The following is a 19,133-nucleotide window of genomic DNA, read 5'->3' on the forward strand; positions in this document are numbered from 1 at the left end:
CGCTCCCGCTTCCTCGACTGGTAACTCTGGTTAAGGTAATACAAATTCTATGACATATGATACAAAGTATTGTAGTATCTCCTCCTCTCCCCCTCTCTTCCTAAGAATCACACTTTTTATGAGCGCATGAAGCATATCGAGATGGATTGCCATTATGTTAGAGAAGAATACTTGAAGAAGGTCATCGATCATCCGTATGTGACATCAGAGTATCAACTGACTGACTTTTTCACCATGGCACTCTGCTCTATGAGATTTAATTTTTTTCTTGGCAAACTTGCGGTCATCACACCGTAAGTTTGAGGGGGGATGTTAAAATACTCTCAATGTAAATATCTCTCTCTCTCTCTATATATATACATAGAGATACACATACATATATATATATATATATGTATACGTATCTCTATGTATCTATGTCACATGGGTGCTGGTGCAGGTGCGGGTGCGGGTGCGACACGGGTGCGGCGCAATTTCAAAAATTTTGGACACGGGGACTCGGCTATATATATATTAAAAAAAAATAAAATATATATATATATATAAGACTCGGTCAAAGTTGTGCCCATTAGGGGACAGGTGATGAGTTGTGAAGGCATTCTGTACACTTTCTTCATACAGGAATAATTCACTTTTGGGCACTTTCTTCGTACACTGTAATAATTCACTTTCTTCATACAGGAAAAAACCACAAAAACTTGAGTTGTGCCCATTCTGTACTTAAAACTTGAAAGTGTACAGGTTTTTTAGTTGTGATGGGGTTTTTTCCTTACAGCTGTAGCCCAGAAAATTTTAAAAAAAAAAATTCAAATTTTTTTTTTCCAAAAAATGGACCAAAATGACCCTGGGTGCGTTGACCGCACCCAGGGTCGGGTTGACCGAGTCCGAGCCGCACCTGTGTCCGCACCCGTGTCGGTGCGTGTCGACGCGGGTGCGGCGACCTTGGAGCCGAGTCCGTGTGACATAGCTATGTATATATAGAGATATATATATTTTATATATTCTTTTTGTAAAACCCGATAAAGGGTATTTTTGTCTTTTTGTTTTTGCACCTATGTCACAGGGACTCTTCAACTAGGTCCCGCACCCACGTCGCACCCGCACTCAATGTGGTCAACTGACCCTGGGTGCAGTCAACGCACCCAGGGTCATTTATGTCCAACTTTTGGACTTTATATATATATATATATATATATATATATATATATATATATATATATATATATATATATATATTTTCCGCACCCCCGCACCCGCACCCACACCCACACCCATGTGACAGTTTTGCACATATTCCCTTTGAAATGTGCATGTAATTTTTCACTTTTCTTTTTTCTTTTTTGGTTTGCCTTTGGAGGGACCCAATATGATCGTTGGGCCCCTCCAACGGTCACATTTTTGACCGTTGGAGGGGCTGCAACGATCACATTGGGGCCCTTCCTTTATGTGATATATATAGGGGTTGTCTCCCCTTTGTATGTATTCATCTTTCTTGGAGCTTATGCTCTAGTGTTCTCAATAAAGATTCTTTATTTTTTCTAATTCCTTTGTGCATTTGTGTTCAGTGTACTTTTGTGTACACATATTCAAGTGTTCTTCTAAAGTGCCTTTGTGTACATACCCCTTTGTGAAGTTGGCATCCTTTGTATACTTTTTCTCTTTGTAGACATTTTCACAAAGACAAGCCCAAAGCTGCTCGTGAAGATTACACAAGCTGAGCACTAAGAAGGTGCATTCGGCTCATGTAGACCAGCTAAAGAAATAGCATATGTATTCTATATGCTTTTTCCATCACCTACCATAGTGTAGATTAGTGGATTGGAATTGTGTCACTTCGAAAGAGGTGGTCAGCTTTTTGAATCCCATTGTTGTCATGTTGAAACAAATAATCCTTTTTTTAAATGAGCCAGTTCATACTCAGATCGATACATGCAAGGGCTTCGTTTGACTCGTCCCAAGCTCTAGCTCGATTTCAGCCTTAACGAGCAGAGCTTGAATAGGTCAAGTGTGGCTTGTTCGACTTGTTTACCAGCCTAATTACTGATGTTGTTGTGCAGATGACGAAGTTGAAAGAAGAAAGAAGATAAAGGCTCGTACTACTGGGAAGGAAGAAATAGACAATGGAATGGCAAGCTCCCAGGGAGTTTTTAATTCTGAAAATGTTGTTCCCTCCATGAAAACTAACAAAGCTTTCAAGACTGTCATTCGCACCATCCAACCTGATGGTTCATTTACCTCGAAGGAGATATTGGTCAGTGAACCAAAGGAGGTAATAATGTGGACTCTGTGCTTTGTCTACAGTCTAAATGTAGTTTTAAGCTTATGGAAGTTCTATCAAGTTAACATTTTTTTTCTGCTTGTCTTTTTCAATTATTACTGAATTTGAAGGCAAGCAAAACATGGGAATGGATGACTGATCTCATAAGATCATATGGACATTCTTTGATGCAGGTGGTGAAACTTGGTTCAAAAGCCAATCTTTCTATTAAGCAAAATATCCATTCCATGGGATTGAAAAAGATAAAAAAAACTGCAGACGGTGTCAAGGTAAATACTGCAATCATCACATATTATCTTGTCTTTCCATGTCACTGGCCTATTTACTATTTTAGCAGTCGTAGACTGTGAGTACCTTACTCTGTTGATTGAGCATATTCTCTGCACGATTGCCAAAAATGCTTCGGATTATATTGCAAGAGTTACATAACGGGAAGTTATAGATAAGGAATGTAAATAGCCTTCTGCACTATATTAAAAGCCGTACTATGAGCCTTGCTGCTGGCCTGAACAACACTGGATGAGTTCACAATCTATCGTGATGCCACTGTATATGATTACCATGTGATAAGTCATCATAGTTGGAATAGTTATAGTTGAGAACTAGTATATCTGTTGATATTACTTTGCTCTGTAGTCTTTTTTTATGATTTTTGAGGCTTATTGACATGGAAGATTTGTGAGATAACAAATTCATCAACTTTGAGATACTTTGCCTTTCATGTGTTTAGTCCCAGATTGTGATATTCCCATTCTCTACAATGTGTACTTTTTTAGTAATTCATGTAGCTGTCTTGCTTCTTGGTGCTCTACTTGTGTAAGAGTTCCATGACCTTAAGTTAAATGGACATCTCAGGTAATCCTTTCCCAATTTAGTTTGTGAAATTTGTTGCTGAAATGAAATAACAAAGAATAGAAACACACTAGTACAATAGGCAATATGCCAAGAATACATGCCACTATGGGCAACACAAAGGCCACTATGGGCAATACAAAAGCCACCACGGGAAATACAAAGCACTAAGGCTCAAAAGAGGAGAACAAGATCATAAAAAATAAGTATTTTATTTATCAATTGTTCACTAGTGTACATTTACAATGGGGATTCATCCCCTTTTATAAGCACTCATAAGGGCTAGTCCAAGTTCAATAGCCATAAAGTGCACAAAAATAAGAAAAAGAAAGAAATAAAAAACAGAAAAATAATATATACAATATTATATATAATATATACTAGTTAAATAGTATGATACATACTAATTAGTATATATATAACAGCATATATATATATATTTATAGTTGTTGGAACAGTCCAACAACTCTATTACTATGTCACATGGGTGCGGGTGCGGTGCAATTTCAAAAAATTCGGACACGGGGACTCGGCTATATATATATATTAAAAAAAATATATATTTTAAATATATATAATTATATATGTAACAATAAATTAACACATAAAGATTGTTAATTTTAAAGCAAAAATAAAAAAGCAATTCTTAACAACACAAACTTACCAAAATATAACACATAAAGAAACTTGTGAGTGTGATAAACAACAAAACTTATCATAAATTTGCCTCATCGTCTGAATTTGAGGGAAGAACAGGATCGATGTAGTCTATGTTGAGAGTATGCAAATTATGTTCTCTCTCCAAGTCAAAATCTTCTGGATTTACATCCCAATTCTTGGATGGTCCACAACTGCATCAAAAAATGACTATATTAGTATCTAACTTAAAACTTTGAATACAGATATTTAAATACAAACTTTGAATACAAAGAAAAAAAAGTACCTATTACTCTTCTTTGGTGCGGGGTAGGCCTAGGAAGACTTGGATGGAGATGATAGGAAAGGATATGAATGCTTTGAACCTCACCGAGGACATGGCGTTGGATAGAAATGATTGGAGGAAAATGATTCTTGTGGAAGACCCAAAATGAATTTCTTTTTTGGTTCATATCGCTGACCCCAATTGTTTTGGGATGAAGGCGTAGTTGTTGTTGTTGTTGTTGTTGTTGTTGTTGTACTCTTCTTTGGTGCGGCGAGAAATTAATCGTAGATTAGAGTGAACATAAACCAAATCCTCTCCTCTTTTACTAGTGAGTTTGTTTCTTTTAATGTTGTGAATTTGAGCATATGTACTCAAATTTCTTTCACAACAAGATGATGTAGCAAGTTGGGATAACAACTTTATTGCAAGACGTTGCAGATTTGGTGTCTCTGATTCATATGTTGCCCACCAATTAAGGGGATCTTCCTCGTCCCTTGCCACAAGTGCTGCTAAAGAATCAAATCTCCCAGTAGAAAACTTGCTAAACTCACTATTTACAACCTTAAACATGTGAGGATCATTAAAAAGTCTTCCCAAACATATCATTTTATTTTTTGATATCTCAGGATCTTCATTTGGAGAAACACGACCAACACCTGCTGTCAACCATGTTTTGCATAGTATTTTGGATTGAGAGAGTGTGCCATGCAATGCAAAGGTGTTGCTTTTATCCCATCTTCTCACTAAAACTGAATGTACATGATTGTAAAATTCTGAATCTTCAAGTGCAATATATTTCTTCTTATGTTTAAAAAATGATACTTTGAACTTTTTCAATCATATTGTTCCATATTTCATAAATTCTATAAAGCATGGGTACATCTCTGTAAATTTCTCTCAACATTTCCCAAATAAGCTCTGTAAATTCAACAAAATATGTAATTTTATCTCACAAAAAATCATCATATATGCATTTTTTGATAGCTTGAGCCTTGACATCATCTTTAGTACGATAAAAATCCCAATCTTGATCAACCACCATCATCATCAATGCATTCTTGAGTTGCTTAATTCTTTTCATCATAACAATGAGAGAAGCAAAACGAGTTTCAACAACTTTCAGTAACTTGATATCAGAATGACTATTAAATATAAAAAAGGTCATGATGATGGTTTACAATAAAATTTCTAATATTTCGAGCATCATGCTCTATTTCCTCAATTCATAAGCACATTTCATGTGCATGTGCATCATCTTTTGATGGATTGCATATACTCTTAAGTGCCAAATTTAAATTGTGTGCTACACAAGGAGTCCAAACAATATGTGAATATGTATCTTCACTTGCCAAATTCATTCCTGCACGACTGCAAACTGGAGCATTGTCAGTAATGATTTGCACCACACTTTCTTTACGCACTTCTTTTGTCACTTCGACAAATAAGCTCTTTAAATATTCAGCATCTTTATACTCTCCATGTAACGACCCCAACTCATACTTTTTGAAAAAGCAGATTTTTTTTTAAATAGTGCGAAAAACTTGCTAGAGACCCGGGTCCTCGCAGTCTAATTCTAACTGGATAGCCAAACACCATAAATGAACTTACAATCATCATCCATAAGAACCAAAACAAATTCTTTATTTATGAATCAAGAATCAATCTCAAAGACAATGTTCTACTCAACAGAAAGTAACGTCACAACTGACTGAAACAAGTAAATGAAAAGAACACTAGAACTGAAAGATAAAAAAAAAGAGCCACTCTATCTACTAATAAAGTTGTCAAAAACCTAGTGTGACTCTCGCGCCCTGCCAGTAGCTGTCAACTTCACTGATCACCTGTTCCTGCGAAAAACCAATAAAGTTGGGTGTCAGAATCGAAATCCTGGGCACAACTACTTCTTAGTGAAACAGGTGAGCCAAAGGGTTAAGATAAGATATCATGCAACATTTGAGGGAAATACATACATGATAGTTTATAGCATTTAAGAAATTTTCATGCAACAATTATAATGCTATTAAAACAGTAGCAAATAATAAAACTTAAGTATGCAATAAGAAGTAAACATTTCACATTCACCATCATGTATTGATTGAGAGAATAATTAAAATATGCATGATCTAATGCACAACTGAAAAATGCATGACTTTTGTACAATGCATGATTCATTTTGTTATCTTTCATTCAAATTTTCCTTTTTTCCATATGCATGCCCTATATTTCATATGGAATCAGGGCTGGGCTTTTAAAAAACAAAAACAAAAAAAATTAACTGTTTCGGGAGGCAGGACTGGGCTACAGCCTAGTCCTGCCCCCCCTAGCTACGCCCTTGCAGCTGCCCTAACATCCATATCGTTCATCGTCGAGTTCATTTTCTGCTGCAAAGCGATTCGATGTGCAACTGCGGATACATCCTCTCCAAAAAAAATGAGTTCATTAGTAATGGCATCTCACTGCACCATTTTGTCATGAAATATATCGAAGATTAGCCATGCTCCGATATTCTTGAATTTGAAAAAGCAGATGAAGCTTGAGAATATGTTAGACAAACATACACCCAAAAAGATGTTACTCACAAGTGAGAACTTAAAGACAAAATACATAGTTGCAAACAAGGTGATAAAATGGTGAAGGAATCTTATAGTACTCCCAAAAGACTTTGAGATCAATTAGCTAAACTTGAGTCTATATGGGAGACTCCTAATGATGTAATATCTCACAAATTTTCATCTATTTTTAAATTTAATAAATATAATTTTTATTTAAATAATTATATTTTTGATGCCTTGAATTAATATATATATATATATATATATATATATATATATATATATATAAGATATTGATAATAAGAGCTGACATTGAGTTTGGACACATATGGATCTTGGACTTGTTAACCGAGATCCATGATCCATATGGGTGTGGATAAATAAGTTAAAAAAAAAGAATTTTAACCAAAATAAAAATAATAAAATATATATATATATATATATATATATATTATAGATAATTTTTTAATTAGAGTTTTGTTTAGAAGAAACTTCTATTTCCTTATGGAAATAGAATACCTTCTATTTTTTACGAGGGACGTCCTTCCATGAGGAGTCCTTATTTTATAATTGGTGAGCCTCTCTCTCTCAATCACGACTTGGAGAGAGAGAGAGAGAGAGAGAGAGAGAGAGAGAGAGAGAGAGAGAGAGAGAGAGAGAGAGGAGGCTGCAATGTGACCTCCCTCTTCTTCTTCAATGACTCCTTCCTTCTTTTCTTCACGAATCAGCAAGGTACGAGACTTTTCCTCTTGGGATTCAATAGTAAGGGATTTAGTTTTGATTGAATCAGCATGGGTTTAAGAGAGGGGCTGAATCTACGAAGTCGTATACAGATTTACGTTTTTCTAAATCTTGCCTGTTTTCACTGATTCAGGTATTAGTTTCCGATTTGGATTTTTGTGAACGTAAAAACAGATCTAAATCCTGTTAGAAATTCTTGTTGAGATTTTTAAACTCTATCTTAATTAGATTTATTGGCTTAATAATGGATCTACGTGTTTCTAAGAACGGTTTCACATGGGGCTTATAAATTCTGATTTGTGTTTCCTCTTTGAATTGGGTTCACAATCCAGAAAGTTTGAATTGATAGTTATTTCTAGTTGATTAAATTTTTGTTATCGTTCGTCCACATGTTCAGATTAACTCATATAAGATTGTCATTTGTTCTGGTTACGGTAGTGCACAGATTTTTTATTCTTGACTTGGTAACCCATCCATGCTTGCATTAAAGTTTTGAATTTATACAAACTGAACTTGTTAATGGTCTAAGGTTGATGCTGCGATTTTCCAGTGTGAAAGGGGAAATCTGGGTGGCTTCTTAGTTCTGAAAATACCTAGCGTGACGGACTGAAATTTTGATATATATTTAGCTTTCTTTGGGTTAATTTTTGTACTAAACAAAATCAGTTTGCTGGTACTAGAAACCATATGGGGGCTGACGCTGACTCAGGCCTGTCGGCATGTTAGTTCTATATATATATTATAACGCTGGGTTCGGGTGATTTAGTTCCCTGTTTTACTGTTGGATGTTGGTGTATCTTAAATAGTTGGAATAGCATACTTAAATTTTAATATGGGACTTCAGGACTTACCTTAGTAAATCTTGGATTTAAGGGCATTCAAAGTGGAACCTGATTAAGGCTTGTAAAGCTGTGTTTTGGTTAAGTAAAATAGTGTTTTTAAAACCAAAAGTTTTACCAACAACCTGAGTTTTCTTGGTCAAGCAAATCTGATCCTTTTGGGGGTTTCAATGAATATGATTCTGTGACATTATGATAAGTCTGAATGGGTTCAGGTGAACCTAACTCTATTAGTATAAATTGGATTTCATACCCATTCAACAAAGCTGATCTGTTAACTAGATAGTGTATTGAAAATCTGATTGGAAATCAATTTGAAAAATCTGATTTTTTCTTGAAGATCCTACAATCTGAATTTTTATTTTAAGTCGGATTTTTCTTTAGAAATTAGTAAATCTGTCTGAAATAGTTGGTCAAACCGGAATCTAATGGATGCTGAATTGGATTGGTTATAAAAGTTTGGATTTTTGGCTGGCATAGTAAGACTGATTTGCTTGTTTCAATGTGCATTCATTCGTTGGCCATGAATATGTATTGATGTTGTGCATGTTGAACCCTAGTTGGCATATTTATGTGTGATTAGTGTTACTTAAGCACTTTATGCTGATGCATAGTGGTTTTGGTCGGACCACTAGTGGGCCTTTGGAGGCTAGGTGCTTATGTTATTGAAATGACAAGTTTTAAATATATTGCAATATTGACTCGTTATGCTTCTAAATTAATTACACTGTTGAGATTGCAGGGCAAAGTCTCAAAATTTGTTAATACAAGTTGATTTGCATAATTATTCTTGTGTAAAGTACCCTTAATGAATTAAGAATGGTAAAAGAGACCAAACAATGTAATAATTGTTCTTCCTTGGTTGCCCTTTGTGGATTTTGGGAACCTGGGATGATTTTATTTTTTGTATATTTTTCATTCACATTGTTAATTATATGGTTTGTTTATTCAATTGTTAATTTATTCTTAATTTGTTTGAGCAGATTATGTAATATAATTTCTTTACAGTATTCGAAGACATGTTATTATTTGTCTATTGCTTATTGTTGATTGATTTTATGTTGTATACATGTTTCTTATTAATTTTAGTAGTTTTTTTACATATTTTGTATATTTTTGTTGGGTACTGCCTAAACCCTGCCTCGGCCTTTTCAGGGGCTCACCACCTAGGTTCCGCCTAGCGCCTATGACAACTAAGCTATTACTTGTCCTGATATTACACATGCAGTTCATACTGCTAACCAATTCCAACATTCTCCCACCATAATTCACATGAGTGTTGTGATGAGGATTGTTAGATACCTCTAGAGGTCTTTTATTATCCTTCTCTTCTCTTGAGCTAATTATTTATTCTGACTCAGATTGGATAGCAGATTCAAATGATCGCCGCTCAACTACTGGTTTTTGTGTGCTTTTAGGTGATTCTCTGTTGTCGTGAAAATACAAGAAATAATAGAAGGTATCATTATCATCTACTGAAGTTGAGTACCATGTAATGGTTACTACAACATCATAGATTGTTTGGTTGTGAAGATTACTTGAAGATATAAGCGTGCTGTGACAATAAAATCACCATCTACATAGTCGGCAATCACACGTTTCGTGAGCGCAACAAACATATCGAAATTGATTGTCACTATGTTCGTAAAGAATACTTAAAGAAAACCATCATCTTATCCTATGTAGCATCAAAATTTCAGTTGACCGACTTCTTTAAAAAAACACTCCCTTCTCGCCGGTTTCATTTTTTGCTTGAAAAACTTTCGGTAATTACACTGTAAGTTTGAGGGATGGTGTTAAGTTGTATGCATATATATATATATATATATATTTCTATTTATATATATAGGCTTTGTATGTATTCACATATATATATATACATACATATATATATATATATTTATTTATAATGACCTAATCATTAGGTGTATTTTGGTCATTTTAGTCCTTGTAAAAGGCTGTCCATTAGGGGCACATTAGTACTTTTATTTTATTTTTTTCTTTGTTATAGAGACTATTTGGTCAAATACCAAATAGAGTTGTTGGGTTCTTTTTTGACTAGTCAACATAGAGTTGTTGGAATAGTCCAACAGCTCTATTGAGACTACCTCTTGTATATAAATAGGGGTGAGCCCCCTCTTGTTCTTTTATGCTTGTTCTATAGTACTCTCTCAATAGATTCTTTATATTTTTTATGTTATCTCTCTTGCCCATAAGTGGCATTGTATTTGTGATTCTATCTTGACCCATAAGTGGTCTCCATTTGTGTATATTGTACTTGCCCATCAGAGGCATTTGTGAAAGAACTCTCGATATTTGGGAAATCAGCAGCCACTCTTCTCTCTTAGTGACTGCAGTAATGCTACATTACTCTTAATAGGGTTACAATAACCTTACAAGGACAAAAATGCCCCTCATTAGAAACACATGTTACATTAGAATACAAATAAAACAAAACACGTGATTGGATATGGATCATTTATCGGATCCATATCCAATCCATACTTCATATTCTAATACCCTCCCTCAAGTTGTGCATGGGGTTGAACCATGTGCAACTTGTTCTTCAGATACCAGAAGCGGTGACTTGTGAGACCTTTTGTAAATATATCGACAACTTGGTCTTCTGAAGGCACATAAACTGGTTCAATCTCTTTGTCGGCTATCTTTTGTCTGATGAAGTGTTGATCAATCTCAATATGCTTAGTCCGACTGTGATGAATAGGATTGAATGCAATTTGTATAACACTTCTATTATCACACATAAGTGTTGAGTTTGAGATATGCTCTCCCATCTCTGTAAGTAGATGCCTAATCCAAGTCACTTCTGCTGTGGCGGCTGCCATAGATCTATACTCTGCCTCTGTGCTAGATCTTGCCACAACCTTCTGTTTTCTGCTACTCCATGAGACAAGATTTCTCCCAATGAAGACACAGTATCCTGAAACAGACCTCTTCTCATCTGGATCCCCTGCCCAGTCTGCATCTGTATAGGCCAGTATGTCATGTTTTGGTGTCTTTCATGAAGATTGAATATATGTGAGTCCATTACCCACCGTTCCTTTTAGATAGCGAAGGATGCGTTTGACAGCATCCATGTGACCAGTCTTTGGTTCATGCATAAATTGAGATACTTGATTAACAGAATATACAATGTCTGGTCTAGTAAAGGTAAGGTATTGTAGCATACCCACTAAACTGCGATACTTGACTGCATCAGGATATAACTCACCATCACAAATACTGAGCCTTTGGTTGACAACACTGGGTGTGGGTAGAGGTTTACAATCTGTCATTCCTGCTTTAGCCAGAAGATCAAGAGTATATTTATGTTGAGTTAATGACATTCTTTCATCTTGTCTGTCTACCTCTACACCAAGAAAATATCTCAAACTCCCCAAGGTCTTTCATTTTGAATCGCATACTCAACAAAACTTTAATTCGCTGAATGTGGTCTGGAGCATTACTAGTGATGATAATATCATCAACATATATGAGTAAGAAAACCATAGTGGTACCGTCCCTATATATAAACAAAGAATGGTCAAGTTGGGAACGAAAGAAACCATGTTTCTGGATTTCTAAGGAAAAGCTTTCAAACCATGACCTAAAAGCTTGCTTCAATCCATACAAAGCTCTGGTTAACTTGCATACATATTCTTTTGGATCTTCCTCTGCATAACCTTGAGGTTGCTCCATGTAGACCTTTTCCTTTAAGTCCCCATGAAGGAATGCATTCTTAACATCAAGCTGACTAAGGATTCAGCCATGTTCAATCGCCAAGCCAAGTATAATGCGAATAGTTCCCATTTTTACCACTGGGCTGAATGTCTCATCATAATCCTGACCATACTCTTGAGTGAAACCTTTGGCTACAAGACGCGCCTTGTACCGTTCAATGCTACCATCCGGTTTATATTTAATTTTATAAACCCATTTGGAACCAACAACATTTTTATCTGGAGGACGGCCACCTATCTCCCATGTTTGACACTCATGAAGTGCCTCGATCTCCTCATTCATCGCTTCAATCCATTTGTTGGATTGGATAGCTTGATGAAAACCAAGAGGTTCATCGTGTTTTTCAATCTGGGATAGAAAAATCTGAAAGTCCATAGAAAAGCTGTCATAACTAACCCACTTTTCAATAGAATGCCTTATCCTGCCTGAGCTTCTTGGTGCTTCTCTGTTATTAGAAAATGCAATGTGTTCTTCAGCAGGTACATTCGTTTGCTCTCTAGGTCTCCTGGTATACACATTACCTTTGTATCTCAGACACTCTGCTTGTGATGTATCATCTGAAACTGTCTCACCATGCATGTTTTCAGGAGTCAAAATAGTATGCTCAATAGTATGTGAAATAAGTTTAGCACTAAGCCATGAGTCATACCAATTAGCAACTGCACCAATATGTTCGCGATTGACGTCTGCTTCTTTTCCTAGAAAACTATTTTCATCAAAAACAACATTTCTGGAAATTCTAATCTTCTTATTGGCAGAATCATAACACCTGTAACCCTTGTGTTCATCTGCATAACCTACAAATTGGCATATAGAGGCTTTGTCCTGAAATTTAGTCCTCATGGATTTGTCAATTTGTACATAACATGTGCATCCAAAAACTCGTAACTCATTATAATCGGGATGTGCACCAAAGAGAACATAATAGGGAGATTGATTTTCAAGAATAAGCATAGGAAGACGATTTATCACATGAGTGACAGTGTGAAAAGCTTCGGTCCAAAGTGCAATAGGTAAATTACTCCCATGCATTATACTCATTGCACTTTCCACAATATGTCTGTGTTTACGTTCAGCAATTCTATTTTGTTGTGGAGTGTACGGGCAAGAAACTCTACGATGCATCCCATTATCTTGGAGAAAATCTAAAAATTCTTTGGAGGAATACTCACCACCTCCATCACATTGGAGAATTTGGATATTTTGAGAGAATTGATTTTTAACATAGGCATGAAAATGATTGAAAATGGAAAAAACTTTTGATTTGTGTTTCATAAAGAATATCCAAGTAAAACGAGAGAAACTGTCAATAAAAGATACATAATATTTACTTCCAGAGGAGGAGGGATTAGGGGCTGGGCCCCAAACATCTGAACATATTATCTCAAAAGGCATGGAAGTTTTTTTATTTATTTGATGAAAAGGGAGTACATGACTTTTGCAGACCTGACAACTGGGACATATTCTATCCTTCAATGAGGGTGAAACAGACTCTGAAAGAAAACCATTGGACGCTAACTTTTCAATAAAGACTTGACTACAATGACCAAGACGAGAATGCCAGAGATTTGACTTATTACATTTGGATGTACTTAGGACGCTTTTAGAGATGAGATCGGACTTGGGCTTCAGGACACTGGAGGCTGGATCTTCATTAAAGACATACATGTCTCCACGTCGCTCTCCTTTAGCGAACATCTCCTTCGTTTGAAGATCCTTGACAAAGATAGAAGTAGGAGTAAATTCTATAGAAGAATTGGTAGAATCAACAAGTTTAGAAACATATACAATATTTTTCTTTATATTCGGTGCATGAATGACATCAGACAAAGGAATGAGGACATTGCCTATGTTTGAAATAGGGTGGTGAGTCCCATCTCTGGTTACAATATTAGATTTACCAAAATAGGGAGTCAAAGTAGAGAACTTACCTGCATTGCCAGTGACATGGGTTGCTGCTCCAGAGTCAACATACCATATTCCATCATCATTCTGCTTTAGATTCAAGTTGGCCATAGCAGATAGTAGAAGATCCTTAGCATCATCACTGACCCAAAATGTACCTGCAGTTCCTGTACCAACATTTCTATTGTTTTGCATTCTATTCCGATTTTGTGGGTTGAACTAGCAGTTGGCCTTGATATGACCTCGTTTGTTACACTGATAGCATGTGGGAACATTCTTTGAAAAACTGACATTGGAAGTTGGTGTAGGTAGTAACTCGCGTCCACTTTGGATCGGATTTCCCTTGCCTCTGCCACGTCCTCGTGCACGATCAGCTATCACCCCTGTGGCAAGGACCTCATGCGTAGATGATTGTCCTGTTGAAGCTTCAGATATGCTTTTCAGTGTCATCTCATGCTGAAAAAGTTTGGCGCGTAGTTCCTCAAAAGAGAGCAACGTAGGCAAGCATAATAAGGATGTAACAAGAACATGATATTCTGATCCCAGGGCATTCAGTGTTTGTTGCACCTTTTCTTTATCTGAGACTGGACATCCAACCATGGCTAATTGATCTGTGATGCTTTTGACTTGATTTAAAATTCAACAATGCTCATTCCACCCTTTCTTAACATTTGAAATTCGCGTTTAAGAAACAACACTTTAGCCTCTGATATTTGAGAATAGGTCTGAGCTAAAGCACCCCACAAAACTTTAGATGTGCAATCATCAGGAATGGAAATCAAGACTTCTTGTGACAACGTGAAAGTGATGTATGCGACGAGTGTCTGATCACGCTTCATCCAGGTAACAAATGCAGGGTTGCGAATGGTATTCGACAATCCTCCATCCTCTTTGGTTTCGGTGGTGATAAATTCTGGAGGCATTGGAGTCGATCCATCTAACTGACCTGAAAGATCTTGCCTCCGAATAAAAGGGGCAATCTGCCTTTTCCAAGTCAAATAGTTGTTGGTAGTTAACTTTTCTGAAACTAACTGCCCCAGGAAACTGGAAGAGAGACCTGAATTACCCGAAGGATCCATTGATAGACTGTTTGACAGTGGAAAAAAACTGGTGGCTGGGACAGAAAATAAAGGACAACTTTCACGCTGAAAGGAAAAGAAGATAGGGAATCTGCTTGTTCACGCAATGGATGCTGGGCAGCTATTTCAACAGCAAAATGGGGCAGCTTTTACAGCAGAAAAGAGGTCTGTTGTTCACACAATGGATGCTGGAGCAGCCTTCACACATGGAGCAGCCTTCACGCAGAGGAGACTGAAGACCTGGGGTACCTGCTGTTCACGCAGAAGACCTGCTGTTCACGCAGAAGGGACTGGGGTACCTTCACGCAGAGGAGTTGAAGCAGCCTTCACGCAGAGGAGACTGAAGACTGGGGTACTTGCTATTCACGCAGAAGACCTGCTGTTCACGCAGAGGAGTTGAAGCAGACTGGGGTTGGGTACCTTCACACATAGGTACCTTCATGCAGAGGAGGCTGACTGCTCTGATACCATAAAAGAACTCTCGATATTTGGGAAATCGACAGCCACTCTTCTCTCTTAGTGACTGCAGTAATGCTACATTACTCTTAATAGGGTTGCAATAACCTTACAAGGACAAAAATGCCCCTCATTAGAAACACATGTTACATTAGAATACAAATGAAACAAAACACGTTATTGGATATGGATCATTTATCGGATCCATATCCAATCCATATTCCATATTCTAATAATTTGTTTGTATTTGCCATATTTTATTGCAGGTAAGAGCAATTTTGTCCCAAAATTTTTTCGAAACTTCTTTTGAGATAAACAAAGTTCTAGTAGTTTTAATAGTATGACGATGTTTTCTTTCGACAGTTCCATTTTGTTGAGGTATTCTAGAACAAGATTTTTGATGTATAATTTCATGCATTTTCAAATAAGTTTGAAATTCATTTGAAAGAAACTCTCTCCCTAAATCATAGCCGAAGGTTTTGATGTTGATTTTACATTGATGTTTAACTAGATTATGAAAATCTTTAAAACATGCAAATACATCAGATTTAAATCTAAGAAAGTAGATCTAAGTATGTCTATTATAATCATTTATAAAAGTAACGTAATACGAGAACCCTCTTTTTGACATAATAGGAGCTAGACCCCACACATTTGAATGCACCAATTCAAAAGATTCATTTAACACAAAAGTTCTAGATCTAAAAGAAAGCATCTTCATTTTTCCAAGTATACAATCATTACAAACAAAATCTTTTTCCTTATAATATTTTTTCAAAAAAGGAAAATTGAACAATTTGGGTATACTTGGGTGACCTAATATTTTATGCCAAAGAGCTAAAGTCAATTTCTTGGGCGTAATTATAAAAAGATTCTTTTGTATGACAGAGAAAGTCCATATTGTAGGGATCTCCTCTTCTATGGTCATGCCCAATCAACTTTTCTGACTAAAGATTCTACACCCAACAAGCTTTAAATAAGAAGAAAACTTCACACCCATAATCGGAAATTTCAGAAACTGATTAGAGATTTAAATTTAGTTTTGGAATAATTTGAGACAAAAAAAATCCTTTGAATCTTTTGAAAAAAAATTCAAATTTCTTATACATTTGACATCCAAAGAGGCTCCATCAGCAGTAGAAACACATGAGAAATTTGATTTTGTGCAATCGAAGAGTAGGGGTTCGTTTGTTGTCATGTCAAATAAGGCTCCCTAATCTAAGATCCATGAAGACTTATCGGGAGAGGAAGAGGATGACACAGCGACATCGGAAGTTGGAGTGGCCTTTAGATATTGTTGCAGAGTCTCTGCTAATTGAGCGATAGATAAGTCTTTGAGGTCGCTTCCTCTTTTGTTTGTTTCTTATTTTTTGGGAGTGTCTTCACTCACCAAGTACACCTTTCTTTTGAGCTTAAGGCATTTTAGTTTTATGTTCGGTTCCGATGACATAATTTTTCTTCCACCTCCATTAACTTTTTCTCAAAATGAGGAGGTTTATACATCCTCACATGATTGTCAGGTCTTGATATGATAAAGACTTATTCATGTTGAGTCTTGTTTCCTTATGATATACTTCAGCAAGTGCCTCGCTCGTAAGAGGCGTTGTCGATCTATGGAGAAGGGATGATCTTACTTGCTCAAACTTGAGTCCAAGTCCTGTTAAAAAGTGTATATACACATAAATATAATTATATATAATATAATATAATTTAATATATAATAATTTATATTTATTTATTTTTCCTTGTCCTTTTCTTTTTATTTATGTATTTTTAGGTTTGTCTAGTTCATATTGAACTCGACTAAAAACTAGTCAAGAATTGACTAGTTTTGAAATAGTCGTTGGAGCTTTAATGGCTACAATTAGAGTCGTTAGACTATCTCTAACGACTCCCTAGAACCCTCTAAAAGCTCCTCTCTCTCCCTCTCTCATTGTGTATAAATAGGGGTGACTCCCCTCTCCTTGTAACAATGTTTTTTGAGCATTTTATGTGAATGAAATAAAGTTTAGTATTTTTCCTTCTTGAGTTCTCTCATTTATACCTTTTTGTGGGTTATGATTAAAGTGCCTTTAATAGACACTTATTATAAGTATTTGTGCTTTCATAGAAGATCTTTATTTCCTTACATGGTATCAAAGCTTGTAAGCTTCTAGATCTTGGAGAGTTGTCACCTCATTTTTTGTGCCATTCTAGCAAAAGTTGATTTGTCTCCTTGTTCGTGATCTAAGTGCTCTTGTGCCAATATAATTGAAGAAAGAAGTCGTTTGAAGGATCATTGACTAAAAGATCATGATTGTGCTTTTGCTCTTTCCTTTTTCTCTCATATTTGTTAATATTGTTAAAATATTATGTCTCTTTTATATATATATATTCATATATATATATATATATAGAGAGAGAGAGAGAGAAAGAAAGAAAGATACATATACATATACCCCATAGACCCTTTTCCCATATTTTGTGCTTTACTATGCATGCCCACATCACATAGTTTGTGTCGTTGTGTCGTACGGGAATGGAGATGATAACTTCTCTTTTATTCTCCATTTCTTTATAATAATGAGGATGAAAGAAAAGAGATAAAAAGAGCAACAATACAAGATGTGAGAGATGGTAAGACTTCTTGGATTCTTGATTCTGGTGCGTCTTTTCATATGACTGCAAATGAATCCATATTATCCGAATGCCATGCTAACCCAAATAATTCTTATGTTTCAACTGTTGATGGAACGTCTTTAAAAATCAAAAGTTTTGGATTTTTTCAAAAACAACCAAACTTTCATATACCAAATATTAGAGTAGTACCAAAATTAAATTTAAATGTCTTGTTTCTCAAATTACGGATCATGGATGCAAAGTACAATTTTCATCTAATAATTGTTTAATACAGGATCTTCAAGTCCGGGAAGCGGATTAGGCAAGGCCATAGAAGATGATATCTCTATGTAATAGACAATCTTGAGTTATCAAAACAAACTTTTTGTAATTTTGTTGAAAAGAAAGATATAGAAAATTGACACAAAAGACTAGGACATCCTAGCTTGTTCAAATTGCACTTGTTTCTATTTCTTACAAATTATAAAGACAAAAATTTTACTTGTGAAGATTGCATTCTTGGTAAAATGAAGTTTTTTCCCTTTGGACCAAGACATTTTATATCTAAAAATCCATTTGAGTTAATGCATTCAGATGTATGGGGACCTGCTCCAGTTGTATCCGAAGGAGGTATATCCTATTATGTTGTGTCTGTAGATGACTATAGTAGACACTCTTGAATATTTTTTCTTAAATAGAAATTAGAAGTATTTGATTGTTTTAAAAAGTGTCATTGCTATATAAAGAATCGATTTAAAACCAATATTCAAATCATTATGACTAATTCCGGGGAAAAATTTGTGTCAAAAGAGTTCAAAAATTATCTTGGTCTACATGAAATTGTTCATCAAAAATCTTGTCCATACACTCCTCAACAAAATGGACTAGTCGAGAGTAAGCATAAACACATTATTGAGACCACTAGAACACTTCTTGTGTCTAGGAATGTTCCAAAAGTTTTTTGGGCCGAAGTTGCACTTACGACAGTCTATTTGATAAATAGAATGCCTTCAAAAAACTTTGAAAGTATCTCTCCTATTGAAAACTTATTTAAAACATCTACCGATTATAAAAGGCTAAGAATTTTTGGATGTAAATGTTTTATTATTATCAATAAGAATGACAAACTTTCTCCAAAAGCAATCCCTTGTGTTTTCTTAGGCTGTGCCG

General features: G+C 35.6%; 1 protein-coding gene across 1 annotated transcript in view; it reads left to right on the forward strand.

Annotated features, from left to right (window-relative positions):
• Positions 1-19,133, forward strand: part of HAF01 (HAC13 protein (HAC13)) — a 166,497-nt gene that overhangs the window by 130,125 nt on the left and 17,239 nt on the right. The window contains exons 18-19 of the mRNA XM_090019611.1: positions 2,058-2,269; positions 2,452-2,547. Of these exons, the coding sequence (XP_089875737.1) occupies positions 2,058-2,269; positions 2,452-2,547 (308 nt within the window). The remainder of the gene's footprint in view (positions 1-2,057; positions 2,270-2,451; positions 2,548-19,133) is intronic.

The sequence above is a fragment of the Nuphar pumila genome, chromosome 10, assembly GCF_984573655.1.
Source record: "Nuphar pumila chromosome 10, dmNupPumi1.hap1.1, whole genome shotgun sequence".
Lineage (NCBI taxonomy): Eukaryota > Viridiplantae > Streptophyta > Magnoliopsida > Nymphaeales > Nymphaeaceae > Nuphar > Nuphar pumila.